General features: G+C 46.7%; 6 protein-coding genes across 6 annotated transcripts; 3 read left to right on the forward strand and 3 right to left on the reverse strand.

Moving 5' to 3' along the window:
• Positions 1 to 311: 311 nt before the first annotated feature.
• On the forward strand, positions 312 to 1,279 carry T069G_07678 (uncharacterized protein; the record flags this gene model as incomplete). Its single annotated transcript, XM_056174888.1, has 5 exons — positions 312 to 387; positions 447 to 667; positions 729 to 844; positions 910 to 1,091; positions 1,155 to 1,279. The coding sequence occupies 5 exons, from the start codon at positions 312 to 314 to the stop codon at positions 1,277 to 1,279; spliced, it is 720 nt and encodes a 239-aa protein (XP_056028467.1).
• A 606-nt stretch (positions 1,280 to 1,885) lies between these two features.
• Positions 1,886 to 3,112, forward strand: T069G_07679 (short chain dehydrogenase domain-containing protein; the record flags this gene model as incomplete). Its single annotated transcript, XM_056174889.1, has 7 exons — positions 1,886 to 1,956; positions 2,025 to 2,103; positions 2,166 to 2,560; positions 2,630 to 2,687; positions 2,741 to 2,793; positions 2,865 to 2,987; positions 3,052 to 3,112. 7 exons carry the CDS (start codon positions 1,886 to 1,888, stop codon positions 3,110 to 3,112), a joined length of 840 nt encoding a protein of 279 aa, XP_056028468.1.
• Positions 3,113 to 3,287: 175 nt separating this feature from the next.
• T069G_07680 (d-isomer specific 2-hydroxyacid dehydrogenase, NAD binding domain-containing protein) lies at positions 3,288 to 4,581 on the reverse strand (the record flags this gene model as incomplete). The annotated part of the gene is made up of 5 exons (XM_056174890.1): positions 3,288 to 3,392; positions 3,463 to 4,076; positions 4,136 to 4,250; positions 4,306 to 4,404; positions 4,480 to 4,581. The coding sequence occupies 5 exons, from the start codon at positions 4,579 to 4,581 to the stop codon at positions 3,288 to 3,290; spliced, it is 1,035 nt and encodes a 344-aa protein (XP_056028469.1).
• A 376-nt stretch (positions 4,582 to 4,957) lies between these two features.
• Positions 4,958 to 7,591, forward strand: T069G_07681 (fungal zn(2)-Cys(6) binuclear cluster domain-containing protein; the record flags this gene model as incomplete). Its single annotated transcript, XM_056174891.1, has 7 exons — positions 4,958 to 5,031; positions 5,129 to 5,728; positions 5,796 to 6,232; positions 6,291 to 6,550; positions 6,607 to 6,661; positions 6,722 to 7,035; positions 7,106 to 7,591. 7 exons carry the CDS (start codon positions 4,958 to 4,960, stop codon positions 7,589 to 7,591), a joined length of 2,226 nt encoding a protein of 741 aa, XP_056028470.1.
• A 344-nt stretch (positions 7,592 to 7,935) lies between these two features.
• T069G_07682 (major facilitator superfamily domain-containing protein) lies at positions 7,936 to 9,662 on the reverse strand (the record flags this gene model as incomplete). The annotated part of the gene is made up of 4 exons (XM_056174892.1): positions 7,936 to 8,580; positions 8,635 to 8,923; positions 8,989 to 9,160; positions 9,242 to 9,662. The coding sequence occupies 4 exons, from the start codon at positions 9,660 to 9,662 to the stop codon at positions 7,936 to 7,938; spliced, it is 1,527 nt and encodes a 508-aa protein (XP_056028471.1).
• A 2,894-nt stretch (positions 9,663 to 12,556) lies between these two features.
• On the reverse strand, positions 12,557 to 14,416 carry T069G_07683 (uncharacterized protein; the record flags this gene model as incomplete). The annotated part of the gene is made up of 2 exons (XM_056174893.1): positions 12,557 to 14,134; positions 14,315 to 14,416. The coding sequence occupies 2 exons, from the start codon at positions 14,414 to 14,416 to the stop codon at positions 12,557 to 12,559; spliced, it is 1,680 nt and encodes a 559-aa protein (XP_056028472.1).
• Between the last annotated feature and the right edge of the window lie 1,847 nt (positions 14,417 to 16,263).

The following is a 16,263-nucleotide window of genomic DNA, read 5'->3' on the forward strand; positions in this document are numbered from 1 at the left end:
TCAGCAAATGAAGCGTCCTTAATATGCCTGGAACGCCCTCAAGCTTTGAGGTAGTTAGTAGTCAAAGTATATTTCCAGTGCCTCCGTCACAATTGCATAATTTCGCAATCGGAGATCTCCCCCACTTACTCTTTCCCAATAGATGGCCTCAATGTCAGTATTCTTTCAGCTTATGTGAAAACGCAGCTATAAAACTACTAAACAAAGGCACATGTCAAATGCGGAGGTGATGCATCTCCTTAAACAAAGCACAATATAGTATCAACTAAGTTACCCATTACATTTCCATCTAGTTGCCCTTTACATACCAAATGTCGCCTCCAAAGAATGCTCTTATTGCCGTTACGTCGGCACACGCAGCCTTGTATCCCGAAGGCAAAGAAACTGGTATATTCAATACGAAATTATGCGCCCTAAACTTCTGTCTGATGTGGCATCTGATATAGGTCTCTTCATTACGGAGGCATTACACCCATTTGAAGTGTTTCAAAAGGCCGGTTTCGAAGTCGATCTTGTATCTGAAACTGGAACCTATCAGCCCGACTGGCTTTCACAGCAAAAAGACTGGCTATCGGATTCCGAGCGTGATATATGGGAGGATCATTCCAGCGAGTTTCGTAGCAAGCTGGATCATCTTCTTCAGCCAAATGACATTGACCCAGCAAAGGCATGCCATCATGTAATCGTTACTTGGATAACAGGCTGCTAATCATGAAGAATGTACCCAGTACGGACTATTTTTTGCTTCGGCTGGTCATGCGTCCTTGATTGATTACCCCGTTGCTCATGGGCTTCATGCGGTTGCTTCCAAAATGTATGCTTCGGGAGCAGTCATTTCAACAGTGTAAGTGGCAAGTTAATATTGTGTCCAATCCAATCGTCCTGCTAACAATACATCTCTCTTGGTAGTTGCCACGGCGGTGCAATATTCCCAGGCATTATTGATCCAGCCACCTCGAAGTCGATAATCTCGGGCAGAAGAGTCACCGGATTTACTACCCAAGGTGAAGAAGAAGAAGGAGTTCTTGACACTATTAAGAGTTGGAACCGCCCTACCATTGAGTCGCATGCAGTCAATGAGGGTGCGACTTGTGAGTCACACATCGCCATCAAGCATTATGATTACAGCTTTAGCTAATGGCATTATTTAATAGATGTTCCTCCACCAGGACCATGGGACGCTTTTGCAATCTCAGATGGACGTATTGTTACTGGTGCCAATCCCGCTAGTGCTACGGTCACGGCTGAAGAGGCTGTCAAGGTATTCCAAACTTTGTAAGATGTTTATACCTTTGCTTTTAATTTCGAATGGAATCATATTCGATATCAGAGGTTGAATTGTAAAGATATGTGTCCTCTCTTTCCATTAGATCCAAAGACGACATATCTTCTACCAACATCTGGCTCCTTCATCTTTGAGGCACACGGTGGCTCAAAGTTTTGACTGGCCTTCGCGGGACAGATGTAAGGAAGAATGTTTGGTGTTTGACATTATTCAACATTATAGCCGTCCTGCATGTGTGTTTCTGAATGCATTCTCAATTGCAATTGACTTTTTGAAGCAAGCTGAAAACTCCAATGTGGCGGGATATGGAATAGGGCACTTGCTCGGTAAAATGTTCCACACGTGTCTACTAATGTTCTATTAAAAAGCCACACGCCAATCTGGCGCCTACTCTCGGCTCTGCCGAGCTGGCCCGTAAACCAAATGCCGCTTCAAATGCCGCCGGCTATACGGAGTACGTCAGTGCTATATCGATCATTTCCCGCATAGCTTGGCATACAGTGACAAACTAGCTCTTCATTGCTGATGTCTTCTCCCTCCCCTCGAATTTGAACTTCAAATTATAAATCGACTCATCAATTGCTACAAGAGAACACCGCAATGACCACTTTTCATCTCCAATCGGTAGACAATGACCTGCGTGGCCGTCTTGCGTTGGTGACAGGATCGAGGTTCGTATAGCGAGAAAGGCATGGATGCAGCACCCACAGACTAATATATAACATCTTCATGCTTCAAGTGGTGGGATTGGCTCGGCTTGTGCAAAATCATTGGCCTCCGAAGGTTGCGATGTTGTTCTTCATTTTTCCTCTAGCAAGGTAGGTTACAATACATCATGCTTTTACAAACTAGCAACTAGTGGATTAACCCAATTCCAAAGGAACAAGCCGAAATATTAGCCTCTGAGCTCCAACGAGATTATCCGTCACAATTATTCGTTACCGCCCAATGCAATCTTACGTGCCGCGAATCCACACGCTCGTTCATATCAACGGTGCTGGCTACGCCGACTATCGCCGAGAAGCACAAAGCGATATCTGTGCTGGTTGCAAACGCCGGTATTGGTCGTCGCATCCGAGATATTAAGGACATAAATGAACAAGACTGGGATGATATGATGGAGGTCAATGTTCGCAGTCAGTTCGTCATTACAAAGTCAGCTGTGGAAGGGATGCGATCACAGGGCTGGGGAAGGGTGATTCTCGTAAGCAGTATTGCGAGCCGGGGAGGCGGGCTGAATGGGTGCCATTACGCGGCTTCGAAGGGTGCTTTAAGGTGAGATTGCGCTTTAGGTTCTGGCTACAAATTGCCTATGCGTGATCAACATGGTCTAACATATTACAGCTCGATGGGGCTGAACTTGGCTACAGTTCTGGCTCCAGAAGGTATTACGGTCAACATTGTAGGTTTCGTTTTAACCCCCTACGGCGATTGGACTTTCTGACGCATCCTTAGGTCTCGCCAGCCATGATCGGCTCTACAGGAATGATTCCTACTCCGAAAGAACGGTAAGCCGGAATAACAGTGCATTTCCTTTTCTCTTTTCTTGTCTTTTTTGAGCTAACGTCTAAGCATATAGAACATGGACTTCTAAATGTGACATGGAGGCAAAGAAGGAGTCAGATCCCGGGCTTGCAATTGCTAGCAGCGTTCCGATACATCGACTCGGGGTGCCAGAAGAGGTGGCTAATGTGGTATTAATGTGAGTTTTCCCCCGGTCACAAAGCTGGGAAACGTCGGAATTCGCAATTAATGTTGGGATACAGGTGCGCAAAGACTGGATATATGACGGGGCAGGATATCTTGCTGGCTGGTGGATTAAAATAGATCAATGGTTTGATATCAACGGTTGAAAGGCGTCATAGCTTCTGTATTCATGTGATAATACATATAATGTCATGTAGATCTTCGCATTCTACTCATGTAATTAGATAGTCATAATTCCATCTAACCTGACGCTTGACAGCTATATGATTCTAGAGCCCGTTTATTTTCCTTCTCTTTATACTTTCGCCAATACAGGCTTCTGTTCCGGTACCAATGTAAGGAATTTTCCTTTTGTAATCGCACTCTTGACGTTGTCAATCACTAGAACCTCCATTTCTTTCTACACATTTCGAAAAATTAAAATCATCAGTATCAAGCCTTTGGGGTAATATTAATGTACGGTTACATACCTGAGTATCAACAGTCGCAGTACCAATGTGAGGGAGCAAGACAGCCCCGGGATGGCTAATTAACTTCGGGTTGATCTCGGGCTCCTTTTCGTAAACATCCAAGCCAACGCTCCAAACCTTGCCGGAATCAAGGGCCGTTGCTAAAGCTTCTTCGTCAATGATGGCACCTCTAGCTGTGTTTACAATGATCACGCCATCCTTCATCAAGCTGAACTCGTTCTTGCCGATCAAGCCCTGAGTGGCTGGTCCCAGAGGCAGATGAACTGAAATAACATCGCTAGTCTGAAGCAATTCTTGGAAGGTTACGTATTTGGGGACCTCTTGAGGAGAAAAATGCTTGTCCAGGTTGTCCACGGGCCTCCTGTTATGGTATTGCAATTTAAACCCAAGAGCAGCGGCACGCTTAGCCGTAGCAGTTCCAATGCCGCCCATGCCCAGAATCCCGAGCGTCAGTGTGTGGGGATCGCGACCAAGAGGGCTCGCACCTCGCCACTTGCCCTCTCGGAGAGCGAGCTGGGGAATCCAGGCACGGCGTAATGCTCCAAGGATGAGAAAGATGGCGGTATTTGCTGTGGCAGCATCGACAGCCTTGGGCGTATTCGATACGGAAATATCTAGACAGAAGAAAGGAGTTAGAATTTCCTCTACATCACAGGCTTCCAGGTTTCTATACTCTTATCTGTGCAGGGCTGGATATCGATTTGGTCGTAGCCCGCGCCATTATGAGAGATGAATCTGATTGACGGAGGGAGGTGGGAAACGAGTTCGCTATCAAATCGTCCCGTAATCTGTAATTTTTAGTTAGTAACTGAGTTGATTTCTTCGCTGGTGAGTCAGACACACCGCTACCGAGTCGTATGTTCTCGAAATGGCCACCACGTTGTTGTACTTGCCGCTGTCGCAGTCGCGGATGAATTCGTCACGCGAACCAGATGTCACTTGCTGTGGGTTCCCAGAATCGTTAGTATGAGAAGATTGTTGGTGAATAAAACTCAATGGGCGTGCGCATTAACGAACCGTAACATCCGCAACCTCAGAGAGCTTCTCAAACTCTGCTTTTGCATGATGAACAATGCCGAGCATCAGGACGCCGGGCTTTGGTGAAGATGATCCAGCCATTGTTGGAATTGGTGCTTTCTCAACTGATCAATTGAATTCTCAAGGCAAGAGTGTTTCAGATGTCCGAATCGCGAGCCGGAATAATGCTATGACAAAGGTGAGAACAAGTTAAGTCTAGGACGAAGTTCACACTTTCTGTAGAAGAGACGAAAAGGTGGGGGATTTGCGACATCATTTGCCCATTTACCCATTTGCCCATTTGCCGCTTTGCCCCACGGGGTTGAAGAGGCGTGATGCCGGCTATTGACATTCAGCTCCACCCCGCAAACTCTCTCGTCGCGGCGTTTGCTCTCAGCATTGAAGACTCTTTATCGCCCTTGATAACGAGTCTCGTTAGCCGATGGAATTGCTCTCAACACGGATGCCGACCGCTGGCATGGCACGATCAAAGGCGAAGCGGGTCTCTCGTGCATGTCTTTCATGCCGTACACGCAAAACAAGATGCGATCTGTGAGCAGAACAAGATCCCAAATGCTAGACAGGGCAACACGCGTGCAACCCCCCCTGTCAGGAATAACCTCGCTTACTGACGCTTATTGGGGAGCAGCGATTCCGCGGGAGTGTCTGGCGTGCCTCCATGTCGTCGATGCGTCGAGCAACAATTAGAATGCGTTCTGACAAAGTCGAGACGTGGAGGGCGTAGAATCAAAGGAGTTCGTAATTCGATCGCCCAGTCGGCCAGCCACGACAATGAAGGCCGTGGCCCGGCTACCGCTACGCGCGACGACGACGGCAGCGACTATCATAGCCGACAAACAAGCCATTCTCTTCCCGACCAGCATCCAGGAGGCACGGATGATATGCAAGGATGGCTTTCTTCACAACAAACCGGCAACTGGCAGGCGGATAGCCATGATGAGGGGGGTTCCACCCGTGAGCTGGCTGAATCGAGGACGAGTTCAGATGGTTTGGAAGGACATATTGCTACTACCGATCTTTTGAATCCCTCGGATGCGCTTGACCTTCTCGCTCAAGTTGCCGACTTGGATCCTAGTAGACAACGAGATGAAGCTACAGGCCAAGCGGACTCAAACAATAGACTTGTGCACGGTATGCGGCAAACCGTCGGTAGACCAGCTACCAGTTATTATCCTCCGCTGGATGATGGGGTCTTGACGCCCTCGGAAGCGTCTTACCTTGTCAAAAGGTAACCACCCTGCGACCTTTTTAATCATCAATTGACCGCCTATTGACTTACTAAATCCTCTGGATAGATATCACGAGAAGTTCCATCCTTTCTTTCCGGTGGCTCATGGTGCCATATTTGAAGAGGGTACGATATCCGAATGGGCCGCCAAGGAGCCCCATCTCTTGACAGCTATTCTTACCGTCGCCTCGAAAGATGACCCGTCATGGTTCAGAGTGTACGATGCGTGCTCTCGTCACATTGAAACATTTATGTCAAATCTGATCTATGCCGGATCCACATCTGTTGGCTCTGTGGAGGCGCTTCTTATTCTTGCAGAATGGGCGCCACAACGCCCTCAAGAGAATTCCGCCATCGGTTGTGGTCAAGAAGACCATGGTGCCTGGATGCTTGTGGGCTTGGCCATTAGGCTAGGGTATCTGCAGAGGCTTGAGCAAACGGCACTATTACCAGACGAGGGAAAGCTTTCCGCAGAAATGAGTCGGAAGCGAGTTGTTTGGGCAGGTATGTGACAAAATAATATCTATCAATCCTAGGCCCAGGAGTATTAACAATGATGAAGCGTGCTACATGTGCGACCGACAAGTGTCAATCCGGCTTGGGAAAGGATTTTGGTCCCGCGGGCCTGGTCCAGCTCTTCACTTGCGCGCTGCAGACTTTCCAACATTGCATGAGCAAGCCCTTGGCCCAGACAACATGGGGCTATTATTTCAAGCCCATCTTGAGCTTACCCAGCTAATTAGTAACGCTCACGACATTTTGTATTCATCAACAAGCCACAGGCAGCAATTGTATATTGGAGGGGAGTATGTCAGATACATTGTAAGTGTCTCATGACTATATACACTAGCTGGCAGCTTTCTGACACCGACGCACAGGATGACTTTGCTTCAATGGTTCGGAAGTGGAAGCTCTCATGGGCGAACCACAGCTGTACGTCTCTCTTTTTGGTTTCTTTTTGAAGTATTATAGAAAGTAGCTAATGTCTCCCAGTCACGCCTCCTGTGAAAGCCTCTCTGGTGTTGTCATTCGAATTCTTGCGACTCTACATCAATGCCTTCGCTTTTCAGGCCAACCTGAATAGAGCCGCAGCTCGAAATGCCCAAGTAGGGTCCGGGAAGGCCAGTGGGCCGCTGTTCTCCAATGTTGCCGGAAAGCCGGATGCTCGATTCATATACGAGTCAATCGATGCCGCAAATTCACTACTCAGCATATTGAACAGCTTCATCGACCCTGTGGCTGGTCTCAAATGCATGCCATTAAAATACTGTCTCTATGTAATCTATGCTGCCGTATTTTTGTTCAAGGTATAGGCTCCCTTTATTTACTATCCTCTATATGTATCCATAAAGAAGTAGGGTACTGACAATTACATAGGCAAGGCTAGCGGGTGCCATCAGTAGCGATGGCGGCGATCGTGGAGTCCGGCGCGCAATTCAGGGCACCATTGCACAACTACAAAAAACATCAGATAATCCGCATAGCCTCGGACGGCGATACGCCACCTCACTTCGCCTGCTCTGGAGGAAGTCTTGTACGAAGCAGCCAAGCAAATCTGTTTCTCGTCATGATCCCTTGACTGAGCCTCCAACACCGACAATGGACGAGGTTAACAGACATGATGGCATTTCCTTACCACCTGCTGGTAAAGCGACGATGGATATGGACCCGTTGAGCGGGTTCTCGTGGAGAGATTTGGATTCATTAGGACAATTTATTGCCAGCAATTCGACGATGAGCATGGCGGATGGGATGCTTGCTGGTGCCGATTTCGATTGGGAACACAGCTCCGGTGGTCTGGATGATCTTGTAGTGCAGCCACAGTTTGACACTAGGTGGGCCGGGCACGATATAATTTTCTAAGAGCAATTGTACTATAGCATAGTGTAGTCAACTGGGCAGGTTCATAGTACACAGATTGATGAAATTAACTGAGGTCTGTTGTATGGAGCTAGACGACAGTAGAGCCAGAAACAGTGCGGCCAGATGCAATGTTACTGGTGCTAGCGCCGAATCTTCGACCTCTACCGTGGATAAGTAGTACTGGTTATTACGTTTATCTGATATCGCGTTTATTAGAGGTCATACATGCACTCTCCAATGAGTCCATAGCATTAATGCGTGCGCAATTATACGAGTATTTGAGTAATATTAGCTAAAACAAAGGCTGCAGTAGAGGAAGAACATTTAGTCTGATTCATAACCGCTCAATAAATATAAACAAACTCGTCATTTTGACGATCCGTAAGATCCAAAAACGCCTGCTCTCCAAGTCGAGCTTCTCCCCCAAACTCTACAGTGCCAGCTGCATTTTCTTGTGCAATAACAGCCTCTTCAACCGTGGTACGCTCATCCATAGTCTGATATGTTGAATCCATTGAGTGATCAACAACCTTTGCCTTTTTGCCGTTGCGCACACGCTTCTTTTCCTGAAGCTTGTTCAGGACGATAAGGTTGGCCCACTGGATGGCGACAACCGCCACAAGGGCCACAAAGATAGCCAAACAAGCACGGAGACCAGGCTTGTAGGCTGGTGCGTCTTTGTCGTTGAAGAGCAAAGGCCCAATGATGTTGCCAGCTGAGCTAGCGGCGTTGTAGACGCTCATGATCGAAGATTTCTTCGTGGTGCCAGCCGTATTGCCAACGATCCAGGTGACAATAAGGGGATTTCCGCCGAAGAGAAAGGCGAGGAGATAGTATCCCACGAGAAGAGCTGCTTTTGCGGAATTGTCTCGAGGTACAGAGTAAAGAACAGCTAGGCCAGCGACGACAGGAATCATGAAGAGCATGAGAATGACGCCTTTGACACGCGCCTTTTGGGCTAAGAAACTCGCCAGTAGGATGACAATGGTCTGCAAAGCACCAAAGGGCATATTTAGCAGACTAGTCATATACTTATCAGAAACCAGGCCGTTTAAGATAAGAGGACCGAACGTGTTGGTCACACTCGCACCGACATTAAGAAGCAGTGCCATGGCGATCCACAAGTAGGTTTTAGGCTCTACGGCGGCCTCAAGGAGATGTTTCCACTTGAACTCTCGGCTTCCTGTTCCCGTTTGATTGGCTCGGAGTCTTTCAATAGCTTGTGCCTTTTCTTGCTCCGTTAGGAACCGAGCGGATGGGATATCGTTATCGAGCTTCCAGTAGATGAATGGGGAGGAGACGATGGTGACAAGGCCGACAAAGAGGAAGATACTGTAAGTACAATGTGTGAGTATGAGACAATTATTTTGAGTATAGAAGATTGGTTGAAGTCATACATTTGCCACTCCTTTAGTAGATCTGATTTAATGTGTCCCAGACCATAGGACAGAGCAGCCGCGATAATGGTCGCAGCTCCATTGGTGCCATACCACGCTGCAACTCGAATCGGTTGCTCGGCTCGTCTGTACCATTGGCTCGTAATAATGCTGAACAATGGCAGGCAACCTGCTTCAAAAAGACCAAGGAAGAATCGGGCAGCCATTAAGCTTCTAAAGTTATGACAAGCTGCCATTGATGCTTGTGCAATGCCCCAGCCTAAACAAAGGGCGGGCATCAAAATTCGATGCGGGACTTTGACAATGAGATAGGATGAGAAGGGCTGCCATGCCAGTTGTGCAATCGGGGCAATAGAGCCGACTAATGAATACTCGTTTCCAGTTAAATGCGTATCCGTCTTCAATCCGTATGTAGCGCCGTAGCCGAGGACGGATTTGTCGAGTATCTGCAGGAAATACACCCAGACTAAGATGGCGAGGATGACTCGATCCGTTTTGCGACAGATCCGACGACTATCTTCCTCCGTAAGCTCGATTTGCTCGCTGCCAATGAGAGCCAAAGCCCGATCTCCATGTTTGATCTGGTCATTGGGCATCTCAATTTTGCCGCCATCAATGCTGCCTTTGTGCTCTTCGTGAACGGAATCCAGTTTGGTGTCCGCGGTGGAAGCCATGGTGCTGTGAAAGCTAGTGTCTCATAGAATATAAGTATTGAGATGAGACAAAAGCAAAGATATGCACGCACGATGATCTTGACATTTGTTGGATCGTATCGGATTAGATGGGCGGAGATGATGGATGTTTTATACATCTACACTAGCTAGACATATTCGCCGACAGAAAGGAGAGCGAAAGTTCTGAGTTTGTGGGGTTTGGTGTCTCCCCACAAAGACCCGCCAATAACCCAGCGGCTTCCATTGCCTTGGGTTCCTAATTTTCACACATCTGGGGTCTGGGGAAAGCAAAAGCCGATTTTGATACCCGCGGCAAGTGATTTTCCAATATTTCCCTGATCTTTTTCTCCACTTGCCGACAAGGTGTTGTGACTAAAGTTCAATAGCCGACCTGAAGACTAGGTGCCATCCACATTCAAGCGTCCAAGTGGGCATAGCTCGATGGGAATTCCGCGTGGCGACGTTCTCGGTCGAATGATCACAGCCACCTCCGCCCTTTGGCCATCACCCCGGACCATAAGCATGAGTCGCGGGGAAAAAGAATATAGTATCATGGCAAATCAAAAGTCATGGTGAACTGATGGACACTTATGATGGCGGGCCGATGGCGTAAATTGTCAACTCTATCTGTCCCCCACTTTGCCAACTGGCGCGACTTGGCAGCAGCTCGGCTATTGATACACTTTCGTGATGTTATGTTTTCTTGACATGGTGATTCATCCGAGCACTTTGGGATACCATTGGCAAATAGTATCGGTAATTGGTCATTGCTAATCCTAAGTATTGTAGTGAAGGGCGTAATCATGCTATCATATCCAACATCCCCATCTCGTCATCTGGTCTAGGCGGAACGAACTGGCCCTTGGTGAGACGCATTGCGTCCGAGCTTTATACCCAACAGTTAGCGTTGAACCCATTTTTGGTACATTAAAGGCATGATCGTGAGATGATATCTCCTTAGGTATTGTGAGAAATAGCGAAGCAAGGGAGCACATACCCACAACAGTTCCGGTCTTCCGGCGTGGCCACAATTATCCAAGAAACCTTTCTCCTTAGTAATTAAGCTCATATCCAAATCTGCATATACCATGCCTTCTTCAGAAGGCGGCAAGTCTTTCGTCAGAAGTCGTCCGTCGGGGCCATAAATCCTGGCATTGCCACCGCCTGGTTGGTTAAACAGAGGAGTCTGTTCGACGCCCAGTTTTTCGATAGATGGCTGCGAGATAACGGCGGTTGAATGAAGAGTAAAACACTGTGCCTGCATAGAGTATACACTTGAGAAAGATGCAACAGCTACTTTTCATTAGCAAAATATGTGACAGATAAAGAAAGAACCAGGCTTGCCTTCATCTGCCATGGAATAGGGAGCTGTCCCGCCTGGATGGGGCGCTACAGGAGGCCAGGCAGCACAGTGAATTTCTTCTCCCTGAGAATAAGTATTATATACAAGAAGTGGGTTGAAGTGATCCTAGGTTGAAGGTTAGCAATACCTGATAGATTGAACAAGATGAGGAATAAGAAAGGTGAGAAATTAGGTTCCAAGATACATACGGCACAAGAAAGTTGCCCAACTCTTCCCACGCCAGTTGTTGCGACATTGTTTAGTGAAGGACCATTTCCATCCCCAAAAATGGTACGCTCCATATGAACAGGTTTAAGTTTTCGCCTGGACATTACCAGCTCACCGTTATTATCGATAGTACACTGACCAATATATAACGAGTTCCCTTCTCGCTCAGAATAACCGAGACAAACAACGATATTATTTTCGGCTGCACAAGCCTTCAGCCGCTCCATCTCTTCGGAGTTAATAGAGAGGGAGTTATCAGCGTAGCGAATGTTCGTCTCGAAGTCCATTGCGCGTACCCTATCCTTTGTGTTAGCCCGGTTTTCCTTTAAGAACATGATGGGAATGCAAACCAAATCCATGCTGGATATCCTGGAACGAATGCCTCTGGGAATGACACAATTTGGGCACCGTTTGAAGCCGCCTCTTTGATCAGCCGGCATGTCTTTGCAATCGTGGATTCCAGATCAAGCCATACAGGCTCTGCTTGAACTGCAGCTGCCTTCACTATTCTGAAGTTTGAAGCCATGATTCCAGTAATAGCTATCGACGACTGTGTAGACAACTGGAACAACAGGAACAAAAGTGAGTGCTAAGTATTCTTATTTATGTTGCATAGGTGCACCATCACCACAACCATCAGAAACTGTCTAGTCAGCACTTATGACTTGCTAGTAAGCTTACATCAAGAGCTTACAAGTTCAAGTACTATTGCATCATTTGCGTTGACGGTCGAAGACTGTTTATCCTCGTCGCGGAGGACACCAGATTATAAATGCTTCTGGTTATCCGTATCTCTCTAATGCAGCTGCTAGTCACTATGCATAACGAATATTTCTTTACAAAACAAACAAACGGAATACTCATATATAGTGCACACGAAAGCAGGAAGAATGCCTAAATGAGTATTCATGATTCACAAATAGACTTACTTTATTATTACTCTTCCGTAAACTCGTACAACATTCCACATGCAGTCATGTATAACAAGAGGACGGCTAGTGGACTACCTAGGCTTAGATTGAGTGCACCAATGGAGAGCACTAATACAGATCAGTACTAATTGAGATATTTAACACAGATAAAAAGCAGAGCGTCTAGCCATTTCAGGAAGTGCGTATTCCCAACCAATCGGAGACTTACAAAATGTGAGAAACAGGATCAAAACATTGTTCAAGCGACCATGGTGAAAAGGGTGGGTTAATGTGCCAATGTACTAATCACACTTGAAACCATAGATAGATCATGTTATTTTGAGAACTGAGTTGTAACCTATTGACCAAGGGCAAGATAGTGTTTTGAATACGCAGTAAATCCTCTATTTACCCTACTCTTCAAACTCTGTGCGCAAAATATGTAGATGTCTTTGTTTTCGTATCCCGTTTTTATCAGAGACAACGCCAGTGAATACAATGTGCAGCCTCGAGTAATTGTGATGCCATGATGCACCAGTCCACACATATCTGCCGCTCGCCGGAATATAACCCGAAACATCCTGACTCTCCTCTTCCAATGCCATAAGCTGACGTCTAGCCAGCGAACTAGCCTTGACATCCCAGTTACGCGTTAACAATGTCATTTTATCGAAACTGTCTAGAGCTTCTGAGCGGATGGCTTTGTCCCTGCATTTTTGCGACACGAAATTTAGAACCGGGAGAGTATAGATGTCGAGAGCAGTCTCGATTTGCGAAAAGCGCCTCGATGCACCTCCAAAGGAGCAGGCCATGGAGACAATTTCCCGGAACGTGGAGTTGAACTGATCATATAGCATCTCCGTCGAGTCGAAACAGCAGCTCATAAGGATGAATACAACCTTTTGGCCCATATGAAATATGTTGAAAAGATAGGACCTGATGGGATTTTTCTCTGCCTCTACTCTCAGCAGGATTGCCACTTCCCATTGCTGCAACTGTTGAAGAAAGGTGGTCCGATGGTCCAAAAGCATCTCAAACTTGTCTGAGTGGTCATCATTCTGTCGCTTCTGTATGGCTTTGACAACAAATATAACAGCCCGTGTGATGAAACTATTCCACATCGCTCCGAATTCTTCAAAACTGGTATCAATAGTCGGCATATTGCCAGGGATAGGGCGCGATGGTAGCCTAGGCCAGCATGTTGTCTGCAAGGGGAAAAGGGGGGTAGTCAGACTGAGAAAAATCTGAAATCGAGGTAAAATCCGCTCAGCTTGGTCCAAACCATCGTCGTTAGAAGGCGCAACGTAATTGTGAAGATCTTGTGCATGATGTTGCGAATTTATCTCAACAACAAGTTGGTCGTGCTTCTGCTTCAATAGCTCAACGCTGCTCATCAGCAGCTGATCGGCGGCTTTGGTGTTTCCTATTAAAAGCTCAAAGAGAAATAGCAAAAACATGTTGATCAACACATTCCGGCGAGAAATGGTGTGAAATTCCTTGAGCATCCTTGTGTGAAGCGCTGTGGTGGCTTTGGCATGGTACGTCATGGCAGTCTGATACATGGTGTCCCCGCGTCCCTCGAGCAGCTTTACCATGGGCTCAGGGTTTGGGGAGCGCAGTGCCAGCATTAAAGCCCCAATACTTAACACAGACCATCGCACGCACTCGTCTCCCATGGATTCTCTGGGGATCACACGGTTCCAAAACAGGGTACATGGAGTGTATGTAAAGTCTTGGAGAACCTGCGCCCTGAACATGTCAAAATACGGGACCTCATCCGCTTCCAAGGGGCTCGCTCTCGGCCGAACAAAGAGAGATCTTGTGGCGACTACATCAGGTGTCTCCGGCTTGGGAAAAACTGGTTTTCTCTGGGGTGGGATGCCGCTCCGTTGCTTCCCCTCGGTCGAACCATAGTTACAGATTCGATCGGACTTCTGGCATTGACTGCATGTCGGCTTTACTTCGTTGCATTTTCGGTGCAGCAGTTTACACTTGAGTACCAATGAGTTAGCGAAACTACTTGATTATTTTGTCAAGCAAAAGATAATAATAATAGATGATACAGCGTTATATAACCGCTAGATATCCAGTCTCAGTACCAGTTGGGGGATAATCCATTGAACCGACACTGGAAATTTCACCTAATTGACAGTTCTACAGGGTAAACGTACTGAAATGCAGCCGCCTCGACTCTTAGGTCTCCCGGCACGTGTATGCTTCTTGCCAAAAATATTACGCGGTAGCGAGTTGACAAGTGCAGTCGTGGGAATCATGATATTGCGCCTGGGACTCAATAGCTCAGCTGTGCTTTTAGACAAATGATACAAGAAGGTACCTTCCGCAAGATGCTGGTCGAAACCTTGTGATTTGTAAAGGGCGCTTGAGATTCATTCGCGGAGAACACGGGTGAGCTAAAACGATTGTACGTACATAAACGCGCTAGCCAAGCTGGAATAGAACGTCACGTGGAAACAAGTGCTTAAAATAGAGGTTCTTTTGTGGGCCCTGTGCTCCCCGCGGTCACCTCCGTTACGACGATATCATCATCCCTCACGTTCTCGAAATCTTTTGGAAACAAAGGCTTTCAGTAACGCATATCTTTGTATTGAATCCACTAAAATGGAGCTATGGGAGCACAACGGAGACGTAATAATGAATTTTTATGCGTTTGGGAAACAGATACAATCTGGATCTGCCTTTCCACTTGTCGCAAATTTACGAAGTAGACCTCATTGTACTTTCTCCCCCGGGCGCTAGATCCTCTCAGCATTCCATGTTATTAGTACAGGATGCTGCAGCTTCCCACATGTCTTCCGATGAAGCGAGCTCTGCGTGGGTGATCCTCCGAATGTCACTATAGAGCTTCCGAATGTTACCATAGAGCTTCCGAATATCACTAAAGAGCTTCCGAATGTCACTATAGAGCCTCCGAATGCCACTATAGAGGCTATTCACACGTTTTTGTCTTCATTAGTTTCGGCTATATGGAGATCAGGCATATACTCAGAACCATCGACCATCGGAGTAACGGCTTGCGATGGCGTTTTCACGATTTTGTAAATGACTGTGTACTTTAAAGGTATCGTATATGAGTACCAGCGGCGGTATGTAATCTGTGCTACATATGTATCATTGCAAGATGGATGTCAGTATGGGAACTTGGGCTCTTTTGGTGATTTGAAGCGGTGAAACTGTCAAATGGTCCTATTACTTATTTAGGTAGGGATCGGCAGGCAGGGCCAATCAACAGCTGGATTCCAGTCGCTGCAGCTTATAGTGGATTTAGTAGATGAAACGCTGTAGATATCGGTTGAATGATGTCGGATTTAAGCCCAAATTACTTGCTGGGATTGGAAGAGTTTACGAGAAGAGTGCGAAAGAGATAGAAGATAAACAAGATATAATACACTAGACTATCCATCTACATGTATTTACCTACTGCAAGAAGCACTGTCGTTCCTGCTTTTTCACCTTACCTACATGTAGGTATGTAGGTATCGATCAGATCAATCGTAAGCTATAGCACCGTTTGGGCGTTACAGCGCAGTGCCGTGCGTTTTAGCACTGCGCTCGCTAAAAGCCCCTGTAAGAAAAATGCTGCAGTTCACATACATAGTTGAGGTAATTGGCTAGGACCGATTTTCTCATCTGCAATGATTACTACAGTAGGTACTTACCTAGGTATTTTCATGTTAACATAACAATTTCAGTTCCATCCGAAAATAGATACTTTGGGGCAAATGGCCTATCGTTACAGAAGGGTTTGGATCATTTGTCATGTATTCCACTAATGAACTATTTCAGGGCACTCAACGATTTGGCCCCATCTAGCAGTTGAAAGGCAGGCCGATTTCCCACTATTGTATCGGTCAACAGATTACAAAGACTTCTCTTTTGAGATCTGACCTCACTTGCTATCTGTGGGAGAAGAAACTATTCGTCACTCTATCGGTTCGTCATCCTCGATGGCGATGGAAAATGAAACCGTTGTTGTTTTACCTCATTATGACTTACCAACCCAGGGTGACGTATATCTGGCTGTGCCTTTCATAATGCCCCTCGGGCACCCGGAGTGAGTTTTTCAGTGAAGCGTTGAGTCACCTTCTTGAAGATCTAGGTC

Source organism: Trichoderma breve, chromosome 4 (assembly GCF_028502605.1).
Source record: "Trichoderma breve strain T069 chromosome 4, whole genome shotgun sequence".
Lineage (NCBI taxonomy): Eukaryota > Fungi > Ascomycota > Sordariomycetes > Hypocreales > Hypocreaceae > Trichoderma > Trichoderma breve.